Source organism: Theropithecus gelada, chromosome 11 (assembly GCF_003255815.1).
Source record: "Theropithecus gelada isolate Dixy chromosome 11, Tgel_1.0, whole genome shotgun sequence".
Lineage (NCBI taxonomy): Eukaryota > Metazoa > Chordata > Mammalia > Primates > Cercopithecidae > Theropithecus > Theropithecus gelada.
The window spans coordinates 120,432,352-120,457,897 of record NC_037679.1 but is presented as its reverse complement, the minus strand read 5'-3'; the positions used below and the strand labels follow the sequence as shown (position 1 = coordinate 120,457,897).

The 25,546-nt window shown below is 35.0% G+C and overlaps 1 protein-coding gene across 1 annotated transcript in view; it reads left to right on the top strand.

Annotated features, from left to right (window-relative positions):
• ITPR2 (inositol 1,4,5-trisphosphate receptor type 2) overlaps positions 1-25,546 on the top strand; it is a 492,062-nt gene that overhangs the window by 386,353 nt on the left and 80,163 nt on the right. The window contains exons 47-50 of the mRNA XM_025402066.1: positions 1,933-2,125; positions 4,922-5,047; positions 13,395-13,570; positions 22,330-22,494. Of these exons, the coding sequence (XP_025257851.1) occupies positions 1,933-2,125; positions 4,922-5,047; positions 13,395-13,570; positions 22,330-22,494 (660 nt within the window). The remainder of the gene's footprint in view (positions 1-1,932; positions 2,126-4,921; positions 5,048-13,394; positions 13,571-22,329; positions 22,495-25,546) is intronic.

The window sequence follows — 25,546 nt, the reverse complement described above, 5'->3', positions numbered from 1 at the left end:
AGGTCAGGAGATCGAGACTATCCTGGCTAACATGGTGAAACCCCGTCTCTACTAAAAATACAAAAAAACTAGCCGGGCGTGGTGGCGGGCGCCTGTAGTCTCAGCTACTTGGGAAGCTGAGGCGGGAGAATGGCGTGAACCCAGGAGGCGGAGCTTGCAGTGAGCCGAGATCACGCCACTGCACTCCAGCCTGGGAGCACAGCAAGACTCCGTCTCAAAAAAAAAAAAAAAAAAGACTGAATAAGCATTTGTTGAATAAATGTATTGAAAAGTTATCCATCTCTGGTTTTTTGCAGTTAACACACCTCCATTTCCTTCAGTAATCCCTCCAGTTTGTCCATGCTGTTTGCAAAATGGGGCAACTGTAATCAAACGTAACATTTCATAAAAGGACTGAAGAACTTGGCTTATAATAATCTAGACATGATTTCTTTGATGCACCGTGAGATTTTTAAAATAATATTTGACACTATTGGATCAAGTAAACCTTTTTTCCCCATATGGTTGCCTGTCATACCAAATGTGTCCAATTATTTTGTACAATTGATTTTAGTAACCTATATCCAGGAATTTTCATTTACCTTACTGAATTTCATGTAGTTTGCTTTATGACAGTATTCTAGTATGTAATTGAATATATCACATATCATTTAGGATACCTTCAGTTACAAGTTTAATAGATACCACACTGACAATTGTTTAGACAGTAAAATTTTATCTGATGGGAAGTCTGGAGTACCAGCAGTTCTATAATTGATTCAGTGACTCAGTGATGTCTTAAAATATGCAAACTCTTCACATATTTATACTAGGTTCCTTATCATGCTGACACTATCTCACCTCATGGTTGCAAAATGGCTGCTAGAGTTCCAAGCATCATGCCCTTAGACCCTTTTGTTCTAAGCGAGAAGAAAGATGATACAGGCAAACCAAAGAAACAAAAACAAACAAACAAAAAACTTTTGTTTTTGTGTATTTGGTTTTCATTTTTGTTTTTGTTGTTGTTGTTGCTGTTGTTGTTTTGTGTGTCTCTTATGGCTCTCTGCCTTTACCAACAAGCAAAATCTCTCCTGGAAGCCCTTTCGGGAGATTTCTCTTTATGCCTCACTTTCTAGAGGTACAGCCCATGACCACCACCATACCAGTCAGTAGCAAAGGGAACAGAATTACTCTTTTGGGTTAAGCCAATCCTTATTCATTCCTGAGAACTGGGCACTGTACATAAATGTGAACCTTGAAATTTAGGCTTCATGAACCCTTGTTACATAGTAAAGCTGTATGAAAATAATCAGCCTTTTTTTTTTTTTTTTTTTTTAGTCTAAAGTTAAACAGTCACAAATAACAAATAAGGGAGGCTCAAAATTATGAGTATTTAAATATGGGTATATGTTTACATGGATGTTGTACCTACAAAAATATGTTTTGCCATGAGTAAGAGAACATTTTAATGATATAAAGCACTTTTCTCTGTAGAGTTCAGACACATAATGTTGAATATGTCATTTGTTACCCGAAAGCCCCTTTTAGGACAAAGAGGCTAAGAACAAGATACAAATAGTATAAATGCTATATTTAAGCCTACCCAGCCAGTCACTTTCTAATTAAGACTGTCTTCGTTTTAGGATGTACTTCACAAAAATAAAAATGGGTGGCAGAAGTATAATGCTAACCCAGAAAGAATAAAAGGTTTTTAGTTTTTGTTATTTTAAACAAAGTATAGTGTTTTTCATATATTAGTCAATTAATTTCTCTTTTTTAAGAGAAAAATGCAAAGTAGTATAGTAAAAAGGGTTCTTTCAGATATTTCAAGTTGGCATATTTTTTCACAACTGAGTTCATAAAACATCATCTTCAAACTCATTTTAAAAACAAAAGCAAGTCTAAGGCTGAGGTGTCCAAAAGGCTAAAAACAATGCAAATTAATGTTTTCAGATTGTCCGGCATGATAGGACCATGGAACAAATAGTTTTTCCTGTCCCCAATATATGTGAATACCTCACTCGAGAATCCAAGTGCCGTGTGTTCAATACAACTGAAAGGGATGAACAAGGAAGTAAAGTGAATGACTTTTTCCAGCAAACAGAAGATCTCTACAATGAAATGAAGTGGCAAAAGAAAATCAGGAGTAAGTACAGTAAACTGAAATGGTTAGTTTTGTGAGCAGTGGTAGATAATTTGGTACTTTGGGACACATGATGCAGCTCATTTAAATTGTTTTTTAATTTCTTGCCAGTCTGACATACTGAAATCACTTTCAGGCTTAAGGGTGTCCGCTTAGTCTACCACTGGAGCCAAGACACCTGCAGCTTAAGGAAAACAGAAAGCCCTAACTAATTACATCAACTCTTCATGATGATCCTATTTTTTAAATAAATATTATGAAATGCAGGGTTGCAGCTGTACGTTTTCAAATGTTGAACAGCTGCAGGTTTGAAGCCCGTGAGTGGGCCCTGACTGGCCTATCAGTGAATAGGACTGAGAGACATCAGCTCCTGCACACTCTTCCTCTATTGTCCTAAGATTGAGGGGATTGTTTCATGTTTTGCTGAGAGTAATTCTTTCTTTGAACATATCTTTACCTCCCCTCACCAAACAAGCTGTACATGTCATGACCCTTATATTTAAATAGAGCAATGTTATAATATTCCAGTTAAAAAATCAGTTTAGTGCAGTTCCCATGACTTATCTCTTAGGTCCCAAATCTATTAGGAAACACTGACTTTAAAATTTAAAATTTTAGAATTTTTAAATAAACTTTAGTTTATTTTCCAAGATAAGGGATCTCATGAGTTTTTCACAAAAGTCAGTGGGGGAAACTCTTGAGTAGGTCTTTTTCAGTCCCTTGGAGTTTTCTAGACAAACAGGATATGTTCTCAATACTTCTATTCAACAGTATTTCATTATGCTAGTTTTCAGGAACTTTAGTAGGTATGATTTATGAATTCGAGTGGTGCTTGAGAAATATCTTTAGGTATAGGGGTGTGGTATGCATTTTTAGGCTTTTAAAACAGAATGTTTTTTTAAAAATCAAAATTATTCTCCCTTAACAATTTACCATGTAGAGCCTTATGGAATTCATTGAAAATTTTGGGTGTCTAAAATACATATGAAGACACGATTTCATTTGGAGCATTTAAAAAACATACATTTTCTGGCCAGGCATGGTGGCTCATGCCTGTAAATCCCAACACTTTGCCAGGCCGAGGCAGGCAGATCATGAGGTCAGGAGATTGAGACCATCCTGGCTAACACAGTGAAAACCTATCTCTACTAAAAATATAAAATATTAACCGGACGTGGTGGCATGCTCCTGTAGTCCCAGCTACTTGGGAGGCTGAGGCAGAAGAATCGTTTGAAACCAGGAGGCAGAGGTTGCAGTGAGCCAAGATTGCACCACTGCACTCCAGCCTGGGCAACAGAGCGAGACTCTGTCTCAGTAAAACAAACAAACAAACAAACAAAAAACAAAACAAAACAAAAAACACATATATTTTCTCCTTGACAATAAAGTGAATACTGAACTAGTGCTTTGGGGGGGTCTGTGCTTTTAAAAAAAATAAGTATTTTGTCATTTACCAAAAATTAATTCTTAAAATAATTTTCAATGTACATTTTACTTTAAAATTTGGGAGCAGCTTATTATGAGGCCATAGGCAGAATCTAATTCATTTGGTGGATTCAATAGTGAGGATTTGTGATTACAAATGCATGCATCAACATCTTCTAATTTTGTCTTAATAGTCTACCTTTAAAAACGAGGACTCCTAATTGAGGAATGATGGAGATGCAGATGTTTACAGTTTATGGTACATTAGTCAATTAAATGGCATAGCTAATCATAGCATATTTCAGCATTGGAATGTTCCCTTCCAGGAGAAGGAAAACAAGATGTACTGAAGAGAAGTACAGTTTGTAAGTAGGCAATAGGCACTAGGTTGAAATTCACAGGATTTATCTACGAAGTTTATCATTTCCATTTGAAAATCAATGTGCCTTTCCCCCTTGATTAACTTAAATTTTTTAATTCTGGTGTTAAGTTTTTAAAAGTTAGAGAATGAACAAGACCTATAGGAGCCATGTGAGTGCCCAGGGCAGGCTAGTAAGTTTGGCTCTCATTCAAACTTACATGCATTACAAATCTGTTCAGTTATTTAACAGAGATGGAAAGAACTAATTTTTGGTTAATGTAAACTGTATTCGATTGATGCATTTAGTAATTCATTTCTGATGACAGACACAGAGTCCTTTGTTGAATATATTCAGCAAAGCCTGTTCCACTTATTAGCAGTTTTTATTGTAGTGCTCATTTTCTTCTGCTGTTTCAAACCCAACAAGTTCTTAGGAAGATTTAAGGTTTAAAATGTAGATAATATTATAAATCACTAGTTCCCTGTCAGGAGTACTATGTCTCATGATTAGGTTTCATAGTTTCAGCTAACTGTGACTGTGTCATAGGAATTTTCATTAGAAATATATCTGTGCTATGGGTTTGGAGTTTTTTTATTTGACTTTAAGGCATGGGAGTGGGACCAATTTATCAATACTACCAAATTATACAATGAAGTATATCATTTCATTAAAAGGGACCCCAGGCAACTGCTAAACTGCTCTGCGGATAGATTACAGAGAATTATTACAGAATCACCTTTTCTGACCACCTTTAGCGATTGCAAAATTCCTCGCCCTTCTGCAGTAGTTTAGGCCTAAACTGGCTGAAGGATGAAAAAAGGAATCAAATTTCACTCCTTTATGGTTCTGATTGTTTTTAATAAACTTACTCAAGTCAAATATTTATTTAAATAGGTTTTTATAATAGTTTACAAAAATGATGCATTTAGTAAAATATTGTTTTGGTAAGCCTCATGTGTTGAAACCAGAATTTATTTTTCTGTTCTGCTCCTTTACGCCTCTCATTTCCTAGATAACCCTGCACTGTTCTGGTTCTCGAGGCACATCTCTCTCTGGGGGAGCATTTCCTTCAACCTGGCTGTGTTCATCAATTTAGCTGTTGCTCTCTTCTACCCATTCGGGGATGATGGAGATGAAGGCAAGTGCTCGTTTTTCCTTAAAAGATAAATATTTTAAAGTTTCCACTTAACTATTTAGAGCTTCAAAATAAGAATAGTTTCATTCCTGTTAAATGGATTTTTCTATACTTGTTGGAAGTAGATTATGATAGTAAATAGAATAGGCAGAAAAGTATGGTCAATAGAATTGTTGTTTTTTAAAAAGCTCATATACACAATTGTTATTAGAGCTATATTATATCTTGGCAAATAAAGCAATGAAAAGATTTGTCATTTCTACCTAATTGTTACGACTCCAAACATTTTTATACTGTATCATCTCAATTATGCAAATGACAGCTCTGTGCCCAAATATTAATTATTGTTATCTAAATACTGGCATTTATATTTTACTCTCTTTGTTTTCTGTGTTGTCTCAAGTTTCTCTAGTGAGCATACATGTAATCTAGAAATAATTTTTAATTCTATACTAAAGTCAGGGATTCTTAAGATAATTAAATGTTTGTCATCTGAGGTTTCAAAAGTGAACAGCATATGAAAAGACAATAATAGGAAATAAAGGGTACTGAATATGAAACTAATATTATTAAACTAATAATACAGAAACAAAAATGAGAAAGTATACCATTTTAGGTGAAATTAGAAATATAAGAGAAATATACTGAATCGTGAGACTTTGGGAAGTAAGTTTTGTGTAAGTTTGGTGGAGAGCATGGGAAGTATGTTACAGGTTTGGGCTACAGTCTGGTAAATAACTTTGGAATGGACATGGAAAGAATGGCTTGGAAGAAAAGATGGAGAAATCAGCTAATAATAACAATGCAGTGCTTTTGCGTCTCATCATTTCATGGGATTACTGTGAGAATTTAATGAGATGCTGTAGGTAAAGCATTTAGAATAGTACCTGATAAACCTTCAATAAAGTTCAATGGTGGTGGTTTCTGTTTAAAAGGTACATATTTGTACTACAGAAGGAAGCCTCGTGGAAAGAGAGTATGATAAGAGCAACAGGTATTTCAGCCTATTTCAGATGAACTGGGGGTGGGCAAGGAAAGGAAATGGGAGCCCAAAAGTCATTTGCTATTTTACAGGTTCATTGCAGGTAACATAGATATCAAAGTTCTAAACTTTAGCTGTAATCTGAGTAGTCATGGATAACTACTGTTTTTGGAAGGCATACCCAGAATAAAAGAAGAATATCAAGCAATGGAGTGGATGTGTGAGTTAAACAGCAGCGAAAATGTAGCACATATTTGGCCACCCATTATAGGGCAACTGCACATTCACCAGGAAGTAAAAACGGCTTTCTCTTCACTATGTTTAGTCTCCTTTAGTGATAAACTCTTAGCATAGAGGAATATAACTCTTGGGAGGAAAGAAGTCCAGCATGAAATGATAAATCAATATCATCAGCACACAGAATGTGGACAAGATTATAGAGTCCCAGTTAGTAGAAGCATAAAGTCTTAAAAAAGGAAGCAATTCTGGAAATCATCTAATATCAAGCACTCATTTGACAGATGAACAGATGGAAGTCCAGAAAGCCTAAAAAATGGCAGATCTTAGAGTAGGAGGCTAACCCTTTTGTGTCCAATCTAGGATCTTTCTCCATGGATTGGAAGCATGTCATTAACAGGCGCCCCTTTTTCATACAGGACCTGATTTCCCTTGAGTTCCATTCCATGATCTCCCTTTCTTGACCACCGGAGCCAATGTGTGTAGGCTCTGCTGCCACCTATTGTACATGAAATATAAGAGTGATGGGAAATGCCACCCCTCTGGGCAGTTGCTCTTTACTCATTCAGGAGAAGCAGAACACATGGTATTTGTAACACTTGCCTGGCCAACAATAGTTATAATAGTAATACTACTAATAATAACAGCAGCGGAGGTTGTTCACCACTTAGACTGGGTCAGGGAAAATGCTAAGCACTTCGCATACATTTCACTTAATCTTCCTGACAAATCTATATTCTTATGAAGGAAGAATATCCTTATGGATGAAGAATATTTTTATGGATGAAGAAACTGAGGCTGAAGATTTGCCTTGTAATTAGAGTTCAAAAATATGTATTTTTAAATAAGCTCACCAGGTATTGCTGGTGCAACTAGTCCTTGAAAAAGGACTTGAAATAAAAGATTTTCAAAGACATTCTTTACCCATTAATGGTGGGACGGGAGGAGCATTTTCTCTCCTTAATACTTTATATATTTATCCATTTTCTATAATCATATTATTTTAATAATACAAATGTTTTTTAATTTACCCTATATATTTTTAAATCTTAGAAAGTATGAAGTTTATCTTTTATGAAAGAAAATCCAGAAAGCAAAATTGCAAACTTCAATCCAGTTCACATCATGGAGCTCTGCTATCTACCTCATGCAGACTCTATAGTTTCCTGCACAGAACATGCTGCTTCTTGCTTCCCTGTTTCTCTCCATCCCTCTGCCTCCCAAGTAGCCTTATGAGATCTTTCTGTTTCCTCTACCTCAGTCCAGCTAAAGTAGATATCCACTCAGAAATCCCTGGGTGGCCTTTACTATTGTGCCTTTTTCATTTCTTGGTCCCTTAACTAGACTGTGAACTCTTTGAGGACAAGGACAAGTTTACTAATCTTTGTAATTTTTAAAATACAAAGATGGTAAACTCTTTGTATTTAACAGTGCCTGGCACATAGTGGCACTCCATCAACAGTTGTTGAAGGAATTGAAATCACCAAATTTCAATTTGAAGGAATTGAAATTGAAAAAGAAGAACTCATTTTCTTTAACACAAAGCACTTGGCAGAAAGAAAGAATTACACTACAAATTTTAATATAATTTTTAAAAATCACATGCTATCTTGGTATAAGACATTCCCATGGCATCAATTTTCTCCTAGTTATGGGAGGTATAAGTTTGTTAGTCCCGGAAATAGGACTAACAAACGCAACGCTGGAAGACATGGTGCGCTATCATCAGGTGCAGATGCAGACTTTACTTCTGGAAAAGGACTAGACAGCAGTTAACAGCAGTAACCAAGGTAGAGCCTCAGCGTAGGATATTTAAGTGGATGTGGTGCTTTGAGGGAAGGGAAGGCATGAGCTGCCATTTTGGCAATGTCAAACTCCAAGGTTATGTCTGGGTCATCTGGTTATAGTTCTGGATGAGTTATTTAATTTAATGAGCTCCATGAATAAGGTTAACATTTTGGTCAGGATTAGCTTAGTTTTAATCTGTTGCACACTGCATAGCTATGAATTCTGAGGAAACAGAGCTAAGACTGTTACACACACTTGGCCATCAGAATTGTCTGGAGGAAGAAAGCTCTGTGCTGGTGGTGAAGGTTTTCTGATGCTGGATTTGGTCTAACAGGCTGAACAACTGTTTGCCAGGGCCACTATGAAGTGATTTAGAGATGGGTGAGATTAAAGATGGATGAAAATTCCTTCAAGAAGTGCTTAAAAATGATGGAGACATGTCAGAGAACCCAGGATCCAACTTGAAAGGTCTCCAGGTGGTCAAATATGAGAAAATTTAAAGAAAAAGATTATTGACAGTGACATATTATCTCCCATAGCATAAAATAAGAATCCAGGAGTTCCTGTTGATAGTGGAAAGAGAAAGCTCTTTTTTAATAATTGTATTCCAATTAATAAAATACAGACAGAATGATGGAAATAGAATGTCACCATTTGGCAAACATCACAGTAGTAAAAATTATCCATGGATGCTAAAATTAATGGGTGACCATGTGATTAAAAGTATATAACCTGTGTATAATGTACAAGTCTCTCCCCACAATATACTTAATTATGAAAGGAAAAATAATAACTTTAAAGTGGGGGAAATCGCTTTAACTAAGTGATCAGCATTAATGGCACCAGTAATGAAACCCAGCAACATCACGTGCCTCCTGATACAATCACTGACAAGGATGTAACATCATCTTCCAAAAATGAATTAACTGAGAAAATTTCAGACAAACCCCAAATGAGGGCTATGCTACGACATAATTGGCCAGTACTCTTCAAGGTGTCAAGCTTATGAAAGACAAAGAAAGATTGAGGAACTATCCAAATTAAAAGATATTAAAGAGACATGACAACTGAATCCCGTGTGTGACCCTGGTTCAGAAGAAGGACATAAATTGGGCAAATGACCAACTTTGACTAGATAGATGATAAAAGTGGTCTATCAATGTTAATTTCCTGATACTGATCATTGTAATGTGGTTATATGAGGTGTTGACATTTGGGGAATCTAGGTAAAGGATAAAGTTAAAAAAGAAAAAATAATAATAAATGTAAGGATTCTGTCCAACCCTGAAGTTCCTTGACTCGGTGTAGAAGCTGATTATGAAATCAGCTGATAAGTCTTGCACTACAAAAAAAGAACTCTGCTTAAAATATGCCACCCTTCTAACCCCAGATCCTAATACATGCTGGTACCAATGTTGTGGTGAGAACAGAGGGATTGGCAGAGGGAAGGAGCCATGTATGCTTCCTCCAACTATATTTTCCAGTCTGAACACCTGAACTGCTAGGATTTTCTTGTGCTCAAATAATTGATTCACACTTGGGTTATGATATTAACTGAGAGAGTAGTTTCCCTCCTCAACCAGGTGGTGGGGTACAGTAACCAAAAGGAGACATTTAAGGCAGAGATAATTCTCAGAGGACCAGCCTGTTGGACACTCTTCACCCTCTACTGCAGATAGAGAATCTCCTTTAATTGCCAGGCTTTGAAGAGTTTGGTTTCAATTTGTTCAGGAGTACAGGGCCTATTTTTTATGGCTAAAGGTTTTGGGTTGGGTTTCTTTGGCTGATTGATTTTTGTGGCGTTTGTTTATCATATGCTTCTCTAAAAAGGAAAAGTGCCAATGTTGAGGAATGAGGCTACACTGGTTGTGGCTGAAGCAGCAGCTTCTGGTGCTGGGAATGTCCTGGGAGTCCACTCAGAAACTGATGGCTGCCACGCCAGATACCCCAATCCTGGATTTCATTTGGCAAAGGCAGACTAGTTAGTGGAGAAAATTGATGCCATGGGAATTCCTTATACCAAGATAGCATGTGATTTTTAAAAATTATATTAAAATTTGTAGTGTAATTATTTTTTTCCATCAAGTGTTTTGTGTTAAAGAAAATGAGTTCTTCATGGTGATTTCAATTCCTTCAACTTAACTGTTGATGGAGTGCCACTATGTGCCAGGTACTGTTAAATACAAAGATTGTAAAATACAAAGATTAGTAAACTTGTCCTTGTCCTCAAAGAGTTCACAGTCTAGTTAAGGGACCAAGAAATGAATAAGGCACAATAGTAAAGGCCACCCAGGGATTTCTGAGTGGATATCTACTTTAGCTGGACTGAGGTAGAGGAAACAGAAAGATCTCATAAGGCTACTTGGGAGACAGAGGGATGGAGAAAAACAGGGAATTAAGAAGCAACATGTTCTATACAGGAAATTATAGAGTCTGCATGAGGTAGATAGCAGAGCTCCATGATGTGAACTGGATTGAAGCTTGCAATTTTGCTTTCTGGATTTTCTTTCATAAAGGATAAACTTCATACTTTCTAAGATTTATAAATGTATAGGGTAAATTATAAAACTTTTTGTATTATTAAAATAATATCATGCTTATTATAGAAAATGGATACATATATAGAGTATTAAGGAGAGAAATGGGAAAAGAATGGCTTTGAAAATCTGTACTGTCAGCTGGACTAGGTGGCTCATGCTTGTAATCCCAGCACTTTGGGAGGCCAAGGCAGGCAGATCACCCGAGGTCAGGAGTTTGAGACCAGCCTGGCCAACAGGGTGAAACCCCAACTCTACTGAAAATACAAAATTTAGCCAGGCAAGCAAGACTTTGTGCCAGACTCAAAGAAAATCTGCACTGTCTTCTCTAGAGTTTGTCAGGGAGACTTCAATTCTCTTTTTAGCATTGAATCTTCAGATAGAAACCAATATGATCATTCTTAGAGAAGAGAATTATAAACATAGCTGTTGTTTTTGTTTTTTGTTTTTTGTTTTGAGACGGAGTCTCGCTTTGTCGCCCAGGCTGGAGTGCAGTAGGCGATCTCAGCTCACTGCAAGCTCCGCCTCCCGGGTTTACGCCATTCTCCTGCCTCAGCCTCCCGAGTAGCTGGGACTATAGGCGCCCGCCACCTCGCCCGGCTAGTTTTTTGTATCTTTTAGTAGAGACAGGGTTTCACCGTGTTAGCCAGGATGGTCTCCATCTCCTGACCTCGTGATCCACCCGTCTCGGCCTCCCAAAGTGCTGGGATTACAGGCTTGAGCCACCGCGCCTGGCCCGTCAATAGCTGTTTTAAATAACTTTTGAGTTTATTCATTCAAATACATATTTAGTGTGAACCTATGTGCTAGCTACTATACTAGACATTCTTTGAGTCCTTTTCACAAAGGGATCAAACACCCAATTTTAATTGTATGACTATAATTTCTGTTTGATCAAGGGAAAATCTCAGCAAACCAGATATTGTCTTGAAAAGAATAGTAAAGAGGTAGATAGTTTATCAGGAATTAGTGACAATGCACAATGTGACTATCTATGCCAAATTATTCTAGAATAAGAATGTCACCAAGACATTGCTTATGAATTATGCTGAAAAGTCAGATGTAAATGTGCCTTGAAGATGTTGTCAGTTCTAGTGAACTTAAAACCTAAGCTGTGTGGCTTGGGGAGTTGATAACTGGAGACTTAGTTATTTATTCAAAACAAACTCACAGAATATATTTTTGTTTATTTACTCAATCAACAAATTTTTATTTGTTGTTGTGTAACAGGCATGGCGATAAGCCTAGGGATGGTCCTCATCCTTTTAGAGTTTACATTCTGATGGAGTCTCAAGTCCCAGTAAGCAAGAGAGAAAGTTGAAGGCATTATTTACTCTATGGCTGTTTGAGATCTGTGAGGTCAAGGCAGTTGGTGGTCAGTCTGTAGTTTGGTGGATGTAGAGTGCTTACAAGCCAACATCATCGTAAATGCGAGTAGGGTACATGTATGTTAGCATTGCCAGAGGACAGGAATTGAAGGTAACTTTCAGAGCAGTTTACCCTTTTTCTTTCCCCATCTCCAAATTAATCTTATGAGATTATAAATTTGGTGAGGGGGGAATATCACATCTCTCTTCCCAACCTCCTTTCATCATTATGTGCTTTCAGAGACAGCATAAGAACAAACCTTGCAAAAGTAAACATGTCTAAATGAATGCTGTTCATTATCTGATTTTTTGTTTGTCTTTTAACAACTAGCAGGATCTTCCTGCCTATTTCTGAGATGTTAGCACACACTGTAAACTAAGAGTTTTATACAGAATTCATTAAAGGAGTCGAATAATCCGAGTTTTGATGACAGTACAAAAGCTATGCACACCAAGTCCTTGAGGTGTTTTGCATGCAGTAGCAAATTTTATAAATAAAGATAAGAGGTGTGGCCAAAAGAATAAGACTGTTATTGAATATTTACCAGAGGACGTAGTGGAAAATCTCCATTTTGTTGTTTCCTTTCTATGTCAGCCTATAGACATGCATTTGAGGCCCCAGAGCAGATCCAATCAGCCCAAGAATGTTGCCTCTTAATTTACTTCTGCAAATGCAGCACCACGTGACCTTCAGGAAAGGATTCCTTGAATGCACATGTCAGTGCAAATGTCAATGAATTGTACTACTTATTAAAGAAAGAATATTTTTGAGCCTCTCTTTTGGGGAGTTTCTAAGAAATCTTATGTGTAACGGAGTTTGTTTTTTAAGACATTTGGAATGTGAATTTTCTGATGATTAAATAGCTAACCACTTTATTTAGAAGTTGAGTTGGCCTTCAAATACACACACTCTTGCGCATATTCATACACATATCTATGCGTGTGTGTTTAGCAGTTAAAGTGTGTGTCTATTTTATAAAGGTTATTCTACTACATTCTTCAGAGGAATCTAGAATATGGAAACTTGATACTAATAGGACAAAACAAGGTATGAATTCAATTTTTTAATGATTTAGCTATATAACTAATGGTCATTAACCATAAACTTTGAATTAAGGTTCCTGAGAGAGATGTCTATCAAAAGTATTTAAAGAATCATCCTCATATGAGAGAAAGATGAACAATTGTCTGACTTAATAAAAGGAACATTAGTGAGTGTTTAAGTAGCTTGAAAGTAATCACAGGTTTTCTGGAAATGTAATAATGAGTAACGTGTTCAAAGACATTTCCTTGAAATATGAAGAATGTAGATGGGGTCATTTTGAAATTTAGTGGATTATGGCTTTGACTTAATGATAGCATATAAAGTAGAGCAGCAAATATTTTAGCATTTTTTAGTTTTATTCTTAATAACAATACATTTTTTCCACATTTTACAGGTACACTTTCTCCATTGTTCTCGGTTCTTCTTTGGATAGCAGTTGCGATCTGCACATCTATGCTGTTTTTCTTCTCCAAGCCTGTGGGTATTCGGCCGTTTCTTGTATCAATAATGCTCAGATCAATATACACAATAGGTCTTGGGCCTACCTTAATACTTCTTGGTGCAGCTAATGTAAGTACTTTACTTAGCTTTATACTTGTTACAGAATTAGTTTAAAAATGTATGAAATATAAAAATATAACTATATGCTTTTCATTCATGTGTGCCTGGTGAATTCTAATTTATTATAAATCTAAATTAACCAGAGCATGATTTGTACATTTTTTTTTTTTTAATTTAGAGTGAAAGAAAAAATGACAGATAAAAGACTGCTATATTTAAGAAAGTAACATTTGGGGAATGACCCAGTTCTGCCATCAATTTAATCCAATCCAATTTTAATGCATTCTGCATCCTGTACCCACAGCTATTGACAAAAATGACTGAGCCATTGTTAATATTCCAAAGTGACATCGTAAATCATCCAAAAAAGATTAAATTATGTTCAATAGAATTTTGAAAGTGAGCACCTTTCATCAAATGACCTAAGAAAAAGGATTTCTATATGAGAAAGTACTAAATTGTGTTCTTTTTATGTGAACAAATTTTATAAACTGATGAAAGTCATAGATATGATGAATTTTTTTACCAAATTTTGAAATATTAGAATAAGGAAGCACATTGTTAAGCTTGAGTTAGGTGAGTTTACAATAAGTAAACCAGAGTAGTAGTATTTCAAAAAGCAAGTGATACATTTATAGAAATAATTTTACCCGAGAAATACAATTTTGGAGGGACTACCCAACGTTATGCATGGCACAGCCATACAGGGATATTAAAAGGTAAAACCATCAGGCTGATGAAATAACAAACGGCCAGGTAAGAAAATAAGTATTGCTAATCTATATGTTGAATACCTAGGCACTTTTGATCTTTTCCTGGGTTTCCAATGTAATGTCCTATATTCTGGTATCTGTAATTAGGACTAATCTCCCTTACTACATTTTACTATATTTAAGGATTGATCATTCAATATCAAGAACATTATAGGTGCTCAGTAAATATTTCCTAAATAAATAAATTAATGAGTGAGTGAATGAATAAATGAACAATTATCTTTGTATTCTTATATATTTACAGTGGCTTGCAAGTAAAATATATAGCAAATATTTATTTAGTAATAAATATTTAATATTTAGCGAAGATTTAATAAGTAATATTTAGCAAATATTTGATTAATAAAATGTATTTATTATATTGATTTATTAAAATGAACTAATAAAATAGTCAACCAAACTTTCAAGAATTATAAAGCTGAGCTAATATGGCCAATTCTGTGTTTCTGTGTTTCTGACCTCTATTTTACTACAATTCTTCAAAAATTAGACATGATGTATTTGACAGCTCCCAATTAGCTACAACATTCAGGCAACCAAATTGCCAATTATCCTCAATCATTGTCAATGAAGGGAAGTGTACTATACCTACAAAGAAGTCTATCAGTAAAGAATTTTGTAAAATTCCAAATATATTATTCTGTAAGTTTCTTGAGGGGAGAAGTTGTCACATTTATAAATGTAATCCTACCTGCCTTACTCCTTCCCAGCTCCGTGTTTCTCTGCTTTAACAGCTGGCATTGAAACATTCAGAAGGTGTTTACATGAACTGAACATGTACCTTCAATGCCTTGGAAATAAGCTAATTTCACATATTACCAAACAAGCAAATTAGAGAATCTTCATGAATTTGTCTAAATTTTTCTAAGCCTATGTGTTTGACTTTTTTTTTCTTTAAAAACATACATTGCATATTGAACTATATTATTTGAAGAAGCAAATAATATTTGTAAACTGGTAACTGGCCCTCAAGAAGACATAAATCCAAGTGAAAAAAAAATATGAGTCTGACAAAGTGAAATAATAGCTAGAGTTGGGCCAAAAATAATAATCATTTACTGGGCCTCTGTTATATAATAGACACTAAAAATACCAAGACGATAAAGGAAATGGTTCTTGCCATCCAGAAGTTGATGTGTCATACTCACCGATTTGCATTTTCTTTGTTTTTGGACCAAGAATATATAAAGAGATAAGGAATAACATTCTAATGTCTATTAGGGGAAACCAAAGACATTTGGTGTATTTTTCCCCCTCATGGGAGAGGATAAGAAGATAGCTTTTGCCAGGTTTGGTGAAAATAATTCCGCTATAGCAAATGACTCTTCATAGAAGAGGCAAGTTTTATATTTCACTTTATTTATGAGAAAGAATATACATGTAGATATGCCACATCTCTCCCTTATTAACTGTAGAAATCTGGGGACTCTAATGACCTTCACAGAATAGAACATCTGTTTGCACAATCAAATGATACATTATGGTCTACCAGCGCAGAGCATTTTTTTTTTTCTTTTTTAGACAGAGTCTCGCTCTGTCGCTCAGGCTGGAGTGCAGTGGCGTGATCTTGGCTCACTGCAACCTCTACCTCCCAGTTCAAGCAATTTTCCTGCCTCAGCCTCCTGAGTAGCTGGGACTACAGGTGCGTGCCACCATGCCTGGCTACTTTTTTGTATTTTTAGTGGAGATGAGGTTTCACCATGTTAGCCAGGATGGTCTCGATCTTCTGACCTCATGATCCACCCGCCTTGGTCTCCCAAAGTGCTGGCATTACATGCATGAGCCACTGTGTCTGGCTGCTCAGAGTATTTTGACCAAAAAAAAAAAAAAATCAACTTTAATTTGGGATAAATACATTCAATGGAATAATTGTCATTTTTATATTGTAGATATAGATAGAAAAAAGTTTTATCTATAATTTTAATATTATGTGGATTAATAAAAATGTTTTAGGTTGGGTGCTATGGCTCATGCCTATAATCCCAATACTTTGGGAGGCTGAGGCAGGAGGCTTGCTTGAAGACAGGAGTTCGAGACCAGCGTGGTCAACATAGTGAGACCTCATCTCTACAAAAAATAAAATAAAAATGTTTTAGTGAGTATCATCTACCTTCATTTTAACATAACAAGTTCACTGCTGGGCACAGTGGCTGATGCCTGTCATCCCAGCACTTTGAGAGGCTGAGGTGGGCGGATCACGCAAGGTCAGGAGTTTGTGACCAACCTGGCCAACATCGTGAAACCCTGTCTCTACTAAAAATGTAAAAATTAGTATGGCGTGGTGGTGCACACCTGTAGTCCCAGCTACTCGGGAGGCTGAGGCCAGAGAATCCCTTGAATCCGGGAGGTAGAGGTTGCACTGAGCTGACATCAGGCCACTGCACTACAGCCTGGGTGACAAAATGGGATTCTGTTTCAAAAACAAAACAAAACAAAACAAAATTTAGCTGGTCATGGTGGCTTGTGCCTGTAATACCAGCTACTCAGGAGGCTGAGGCAGGAGAATCACTTGAACCCAGGAGGTGGAGGTTGCAGTGAGCCGAGATCGTGCCATTGCACTCCAGCCTGGGCAACAGAGCGAGACTCCGTCTCAAAAAGGAAAAAACAAAAACCAAAAAACAAGTTCACTACAAAGCTATCTATGGTTTATTGTTACCCAGGAGGTAGGAAATAAATACATGAAAACATCAATTAGTCATATTTTGTACTTTAAGTTTTAGTACATTTATTAACTTAATTTATTTACACTTAAAAGTTTGCATTGTGTAAGAGGTGAAACTATAAATGCTAAAAGTATAGGTATCAGAAATAAGAAAAACAGAAGAAGACATCTACCTGACAGTTTTGCCTTAATGACCATCCGAGTTCTAGACTTTAGGCAAATCAGCAAGACTTTGAATTTCATTCTTCTCATTAGTGAAGGGAAGATGCTAAAGCCTGATCTGTCTTCACTGGGTTGTTGAGAAGGTGAGTTGAAAAGATTTAGAAAAGATTAGTAACGGTGATAATGATAGAATAGTAACAATAGCAGCTGTTTACCAACTATCTGTAATAATAGATGAAGCACCCTTTAATTGTAAAACATTCTTATTCTGATTGTAAAAACATTTGTGTTTTGGTTCTCGAGGAGTTTTTTCTGGACTCTGTCTTTCACAATGTTAAGCCAATGCAGAAAGTCTTATTTTTGGAAAAGGAATCAAGAGGGAGGAAAATCCTCAACCTGTGTTATGTTACTCAACCACTTAGTACTGGCTTCTTTTTTATTGTCTTCATTCATTTCTAAAACTAGCAGTTGGTCTAGATTTCAACTAGTTTGCCTTGTCACAGAAGTGATCTCAATATTTGAGATATTTCAAAAAATCCAAGTGTTTTTTTCTCAGTTATAAAGCATATCTTATAACCCAGTCTAGTTTTCTTCCCTCTGCACTGCATTGTTGGTTATTGGTAATGGAAATTAATATATTATTCTGACAAATATAAGCACACATTTTATAAATTCGGGGTCACTTAATATTTTTTCATGCCATTAAAATTATTTGTAAATCTCATTTTAATAACTGTTATTTCCAGTTATATGGGTGTTATATAATCTGTTTAACCACTCCATTAATTTTTGTTGTTCAGACTTTTAAATAAATAACAATGTAGTAAAATATCAGCAAAAGATCTTTTAATATCTTCTAAACTTCTTATCTACAATGATTTTTCCTTTCTAATAGTACCTGGAAATGTGTAATTCATTTAATAACTTGGTCTCACCATTTGCAGAGAGAAGAAGCAAATGGAGCTTAGCAGATAGCTAGTCTACTAACAATGAGCCACTGTGTTCAGATTTAATAGGGTAATGTCCCTAGTTACTTACCTGTAGATAGCTTTCTGGGAGGCCTCATGTTACTGCTAATTTGTGAGGTTGAGTTCCACCGTACGTTCATTTAACTTACACAAATTCAATGATATATTCAGAGTAAACAACTTTCATTTTATCTCTCTCTCTCTCTCTCTCTCTCTGTCTCTCTGTCTCTCTCTCCACACACACAGACACACACACACTCTTTTTCACATAATATGGTCACTGAATGCTCCTAACTACTTCTAGTTGCAGAAACAGAAAACTGCTGCAGTGTTGGGGTTAAAGTAGGATGAGCTGAATTTAGTAAGAGACGCTACCATTTACATGACCTGTGCTTACTGTTCTGTTTTGTCAGCAATTTAAGAGATTGCCAGGGTGATTTTGACTGCATGCAAATTTTGCCTTACACATTGATCTTAGAACCTTGTCCTGCCTTAGATGTAATGCCCCTGAAATGGAGATTTTTGAATCAAACCATCTCATTTTTAGTAAGAAGTTTAACTTACATGGTTGATGAAAATATGGTAATTGAGTTGAAAATCATAAATTCAGTTTTACCTTTCAATAAATAAGTAGACAGTCTTTTTCTTATACGATTTATTCCTAAAAAATAGGTCATGTTTTCCCATAGGAACAATGTAAGATGGGGATAGAATTCTTGATCAGGGACGGAGTACCAAATAACACCAAATGAATAAGGTAAAGACAAAGATAAAGCAGCTATAAATGTCTGTGATCAAGTAAAATAGTAACATGTAAAGGATATCACATAGAATTCTACAGCTATGAGGGAGCTTAAGGATTATTCCCTTCTAGGCATTTCATTTTAGATATGAGAAAACAAAGTCCTATAGACACCAGGAGGATTTACCAAAGCAAGAAATTAGTGGCAGAGCCAAGACTGGAACCAGATGACCCGCCTTCGAATTCAGTGTCTTTCCACTATACTGTACTGTTAAAAGTCCTGCAAAGACATATCAATAACTATAAAGTATATATGAAAACACTACTTTCTTGAATAACTTATTTAACTGATAAAGTATCTACTAAATAATTAGTTAAATTATTCAATAAAGTAGCATTTTATTATTATTCGGTAATAATCGTTACATTATTGGTTAAATAAGTAGTATTTTCATATATACTTTATAGTTTAATTAGTTAAATTATTTACTAATTACTATATTGTTAACTAATTTAATTAAATATATTAATTATTTAGTAAATAATTAGTAAGTAATTTAGTTGTTTAGTAAATAATTAGTAATGATTTCATAATTCGCAAATAGGTAATTTAAGTAAATTTAAATAAATGTAATGAACTTACTTTAGTATACATTAATTAAACAAACATTGATTTTGCTTTTTTTTCAGAAGACCTATTGGTAAATCATTTGGATGGTGTATTATCATTTTTTAAAAACTGTCCCAAAGCTTGCATTGATGCTGTTTCAGTTCCATCCCTTTCCCCACCATCACACAATTCACCTCATCCCCAACAAAAACTGTATCAGGGATGGCTTTGAATAATAGACAGAGTAAGAAAATATATATATATAGGACAGTTATGGTCCTTCAAATTGACATTTGTGTATTGACTTGAGGAACCTCTTAGCACCAGCTCAGAAGAGCCTTGTGACCATCTTGCCCAGTTTCCTGGGCACACCATCCACTTTTCGTCACCCACATGGACCCTTGCTATAATGGCATTGACAAATGAAGAACTGGTTAGACAATGTCCACTTTTTAATGACATGAAAAGGGAAACTGTTTTAGCAACTTGCTCATTGTTGGCATAAATATTCCAAGCTTTCATGGAAAATTCTGTATGAAAACAATTTGTAAATTTCATGAAGAAAGGAGAATTCACAATTCAACTTCTTTCCCACCCAAAACATTTATTCCTGCACATATTTCCCCTTCACATGAACACTTTAAAACAAAAGGACACCAAGTTCCCTGTTTTTGATCTCAGCAGAAATAGGTAGACGCCACTGTCAGTATCAACTCCACTCCACGTCAAGACTTAGTGAAGAGAACAGGAATCTATTCGTCAAGCTCTCGATCAAGGTTCAAAAATAAAACAAAAACCAAAACCTGAAAACAAATAAGACAAATCTTTATTTTTCAGGTGAAAATGGTGGAGTCTCTTTTAGGAAGAAATGTAGCCTTGTTTTTGCATTATTTGAGAAATGAAACGTATTGTTCTTTTTGATAATTTAAATTCAGTGTATTTTTTTCCTCAGTATATGGAGCTTATAAATAGTTTTTCTGCATCATTTTTATGATTTCATTTAGAGAATTAGAGATCATATAAACAATGTGTCTTAAACATACTCATCTTTCTGAAAATTCATGACTCCATTTATTAATTTTATTTTTATACAACTTATTTCTATTTCATATTGAACTCTGGTGGGTGAATCAAGGTAAATAGTACAAATTTAAATAATAATGGGCATTCAAAACAATTTAAATAACTACTGAGTATTCTTCTTCTGGACACTCTTTTTCACCATTTTCAGGGGTGTTTATTGTTAAATATGTCATATAGATTAGCATTTTTATATATTTCCTGGGTTTTAAAATAATAAGTTCTTATAATATTAAACCTGCTCTTGGGCTGAAAATATAAAGGCGTCCATTCTGCTACAGCTATCCTTAATAATAGCATAAAATATTGATGATGAAACACTAAACAGTGAAGTAAGACATGAATGAAGTAACAACATTGATTATTGAGAGGATGCTTAATCAGCAGGGGAGAAATTTAGGAAAGTTTTGGCCTTTTTAGTTGCTATGTTAATTTGGTTGGCTCTTCCAAACATGTAGTAGTAACCCATTTCTCACTTCATCTGTACTGATTTGAACTTCAGAAATGGAAAGGAAAAGGTTTTCCAATCCCCTGAATTTTGCATCTACTTCAAAGTGTTATGGTCCTTCTTGTGTTATTTAAAAATCATTCCTCACAATTTGTTAATATATATTGAACAAATCAACAATGTTGCAAAGAGCAACCTGTTTTTCCAAAGTTAGGACTGGACATTTAAGGACAAATATGGTTCCATTAGATAACCTAAAGAACTCGGAACAATTAAGAAGAGCAAACTGTAAACCCTTGAAATCTGTAATTCTTTCCTTGATGACTAAGACACAAAATTGGCTCTTTGGTTTATAATTACTGCAGTGATTCTAGAACTAAATAGATGGTGCTAAGTTTATAAATCAGTGCACACACATCGTTATTATTGCCAAAGGATCTCAGTATAAATTTCTGCATTCCAAAATTATGCCACAAAAGGCAATATAAAATGTGGTTTGAATATAAATACTGTACATGGTCAGAAGCGTAATAAACACTCCAAAATGTTTATTGAATTATTATCACACATAGGGCTTAGAAAATATATACATACATTAATTTGACTCAGGTATGTAAGTATATTTATATTTTCTATGTATATAAAGTAAATTAAATGCAAAAATAATTTTAATCACTTACTTGTTTAAAATACTACTCAGTAGACAAAGTCCAGAATGAAAACACAAAATCAAGAACAGCTCTCTGGATATTTTCTGAAAAGATATTTTTCTGTTATATTTACAGCATAATAAAAACATTTTACATATTACAGTTACTATAAAAATATAATAAAAGTAATATTTTTAGGAGTCATTGTATTAAGGACTTCATACGTATTACATCATTTAATCATCTGAGGGGTTCTATGAGGTGGAAATTCTTTTATTCCAGTTTTTCAGAGTAAACCATTAAGTCCTTCAACTGCATGGACTAGGTCATACAACAGTAATGGAAGAGCCAAGATTTAAATCCAGACCTGTCTTGATTGCATAGTCTCTTATCATTCTCTCTCTTCCTGAAGCTGCAAAGGATGCAAGTTTTGCATGTATAATGTTTACCTGCCAATTTGTAAGCAATACTGAAGGACTATAAAATGAGAAATTATGAAAAAAGTCATGGACTTTATGAATAATAGTTTTCATCCGTGTCAAAAACTCATAGATTTTAATGAATAATAGTTTCATCCATGTCAAAAAGTCATGGACTTCATGAATAATAGTTTTCATTCATGTGAGTTTCAGGATAAATAAGACAGTAATCTCTAATCCTTTCCTCCCTTTAGCTTTGTAATAAAATTGTATTTCTGGTGAGTTTTGTTGGAAATCGTGGCACGTTCACCCGTGGGTACCGAGCAGTCATCCTGGATATGGCCTTTCTCTATCACGTGGCGTATGTCCTGGTTTGCATGCTGGGCCTTTTTGTCCATGAATTCTTCTATAGCTTCCTGGTGAGTACATCGCTATGTGGACAATCACTGCTGAAAAAGTACACAATGCTGCTGCTTCTTATGCCTCTTCCTTTGATTTTTTTTTAAGCAAAGCCTGACATTTAGGACAAATTATGTTATTTTTAGAATTTCCTAGGAAAAGCGTGAATTATTATCATTCGTAGTCTTTTTTTCTTTGGGAAACCACACAGGTGGTGGAGTTCTTTATTTCCTCTCTGAGAAGCAACCGGTCACCCCACCTCTTGACCCAGGCTTCACATGACAAGGGCTGCTTTTGCTTTCAGCCAACTAATATTTCCCTTTACATTTAAAGATTCTCCTACAGAGTGTGGGAGACAAAATAGGAGTATATTTTCTTCGGTACTGAAATCACTGTATTTTATTTATAATATCAAAAATTGTGTGTACCTTTAGAATGGCATGTAAGTAAAATGAGGGGAATTAAAAAAAATCATAGCAAAAAGACAGTTGTTTTAAGAACAGTCTTTTAGTTTTTGGTTTAATATGTCATTGCTGTTAAACTTATCTACATATATTTAACTCATTAAGCAGCTCTTTCAGATTTTTTTTTCTAAAGGTTGCTTTTTAAAAAAATTCTGATTTACCTTCCTACATATGTACTGGTTTATAGCCATAAACCAGGAGAGGAGTCAATACACATATGTGATAATATTTTGAAACTTAAAAAGCACTACCAGGTTACCATCATGATGCTATAGGAACAATTTATTTATCTTTCCAGTTCATAGTTGGCATGCAGCGGAGAGCATTGTCCAATGAGATGATCCCTGAAAACAAGTTAAAGATCTAAAAACATTTTGTTGAAAAATTTGGCTGAGTCATGAGGGACAAATCCAGCACCTCCTGCCTCCCTATTATCTAGCACACCCATTTGAGAAGACTGAAATGAGGCCAATTTTCCATATACCCTCAAACATTTGAAAGAGCCACAGTGAAGAGTAGATTTGTCTATTGTATTTTCATATAAACTTATAGGCAGTTAAGTTAGATTATTCATTAGTAGATATTTTTTCTGTTCTAACAATCTAAATGAATTCTTTTTGCCCTGATTCACCAGAAAAAGTTCATTTTTTAACCTGTTTGTGATATAAAAAGTCCTATTATACCCAGCACTTTTACCTGACTGACATGTAATATTCTATAATTTTTAAACCACTTTACTAAAGTATGATTGACATACAGAAAGCTATACCCATTTAATGTATAGGATTTGATGAATTTATAATACTTTTGTGCTCAGCTTTCTTGTTTATAAAATGGATAGGGATAGTATGGGAGACTAGGAATATCAAGATCCATTGAACAGAGAATGTGTTAGTCCATTCTCACATGGCTATGAAGATACTACCAGAGACCGAGTAATTTATAAACAAAAGAGTTTTAATTGATTCACAGTTCCACATGGCTGGGGAGGCCTCAGGAAACTTACAATCATGGTGGAAGTTGAAGGGGAAGCAAGGCATGTCTTACATGGTGGCAAAAGAAAGAGAGAAGAGCACAGGGAAAACTGCCACTTTAAAAACCATCAGATCTCCAGAGGACTCCCTCACCATCTCAAGAACAGCATGAGGGAAATCACCCCCATGATCCAGTCACTTCCAACCAGGTCCTTCCCCTGACACAATTCGAGATGAAATTTGGGTGGAGACACAGAGCCAAACCTTATCAGATAATATGAAAAACATGTGAAATTATGTACTCATGTTTATGTTTTTATTAACCCCATTTTCTAATTGTACTTTCCTCTGGTCTTTTATCTTTCAAATCTTACCGTATTGATGCTAGTTTGTTCTTATTGGGTTGGTTCTGAAAAGTATATAGTCTATTTTGATGTTTAGAGTACTAGAAGAAAATTGTAATATACATAATACCAAAAATCATATGTAAGCATATTTTTTAAGATTTTTTATATTTGAAAAATATGTGAATATTAATTCCCTGTTGTACCCAAAATTGTCAGTCCTTTATCTAGAATAATAAAAACCACACTCTAGATTTTGTTTTCAGAAATAAATGGAAAGAACAATCAGCCTGCCCAATGTCAACAGCTTTTGTAAGATTCTGATTCCATGGGCCTAGAATGGAACCCAGGCATATGCATTTTTAGCAAGCATCCCAGGAGCTTCTGAAAGCTATAAACCTTCTCTAGAGCTGAACTACAGCACATTGCCAGATTTTTTTTTCTTTAAACCTCTGCTGAGTTAACTTAAAGAAAAATCTCGACTATGTCAACTTTCTGCTTAAATAAATTTAATAAGCCACAATGTTGACAATTTGGAAGTTGAATGTGCATTCGTTAATTTGTCTGTACTGAAGAATATTGACTTTATTTCTAAAGCTGACTGCTCCTTCCAGGAGGTAAATAGATAGCAAAATAGACTTTAAAAAAAATTAACCATCATAAAATAGCAGTTTCCTAAGGTGAGCAAACAAGTTAATATCTAGACAGCAATTATTTGCAAGACTACAATTAAATTGGACAGTAACTGTATAACCCTCAGTACTCAGAAAAAAAATAGACCAAGGCCCTGAAAGGGTATATGACACATAATTGATCATTTCAGCCAGTTCAGAAACTCTAATTACTGCCCACAGATAGAAGACAAACTCCAATTATTCCATTTTTTAAAATACTATTCATTTCCAAACAGATATTTATGCCTTTCTAAAAGTGAATGTGATTTTATTGCATTTAACCAGATTTTAATAATAAACATGTACTTTCTAATGTATAATTTCAACTTTATAATGTAGCAATAAATTAAATTGTCCTTAGTGTCTACTACAGATTGCAAACACAGAGCTTGACTAGTGCGTAGATTTTCTATTACTGAAGACAAAATAGGTAGTAACCTATTAGAGAAAGTCAATTAGCAAAATTACATATTATATTTTTGTTTGTACTTCCATTTCCAAGTATATACTAAAGTAATAGGTTTTTTCCTCATTATACCCTGTTACTAAGGAAGGATGTTTGCATTTTCCAAATATTTTTAAATTTCATACTTTTCCCACTGCATCAGACTCATGA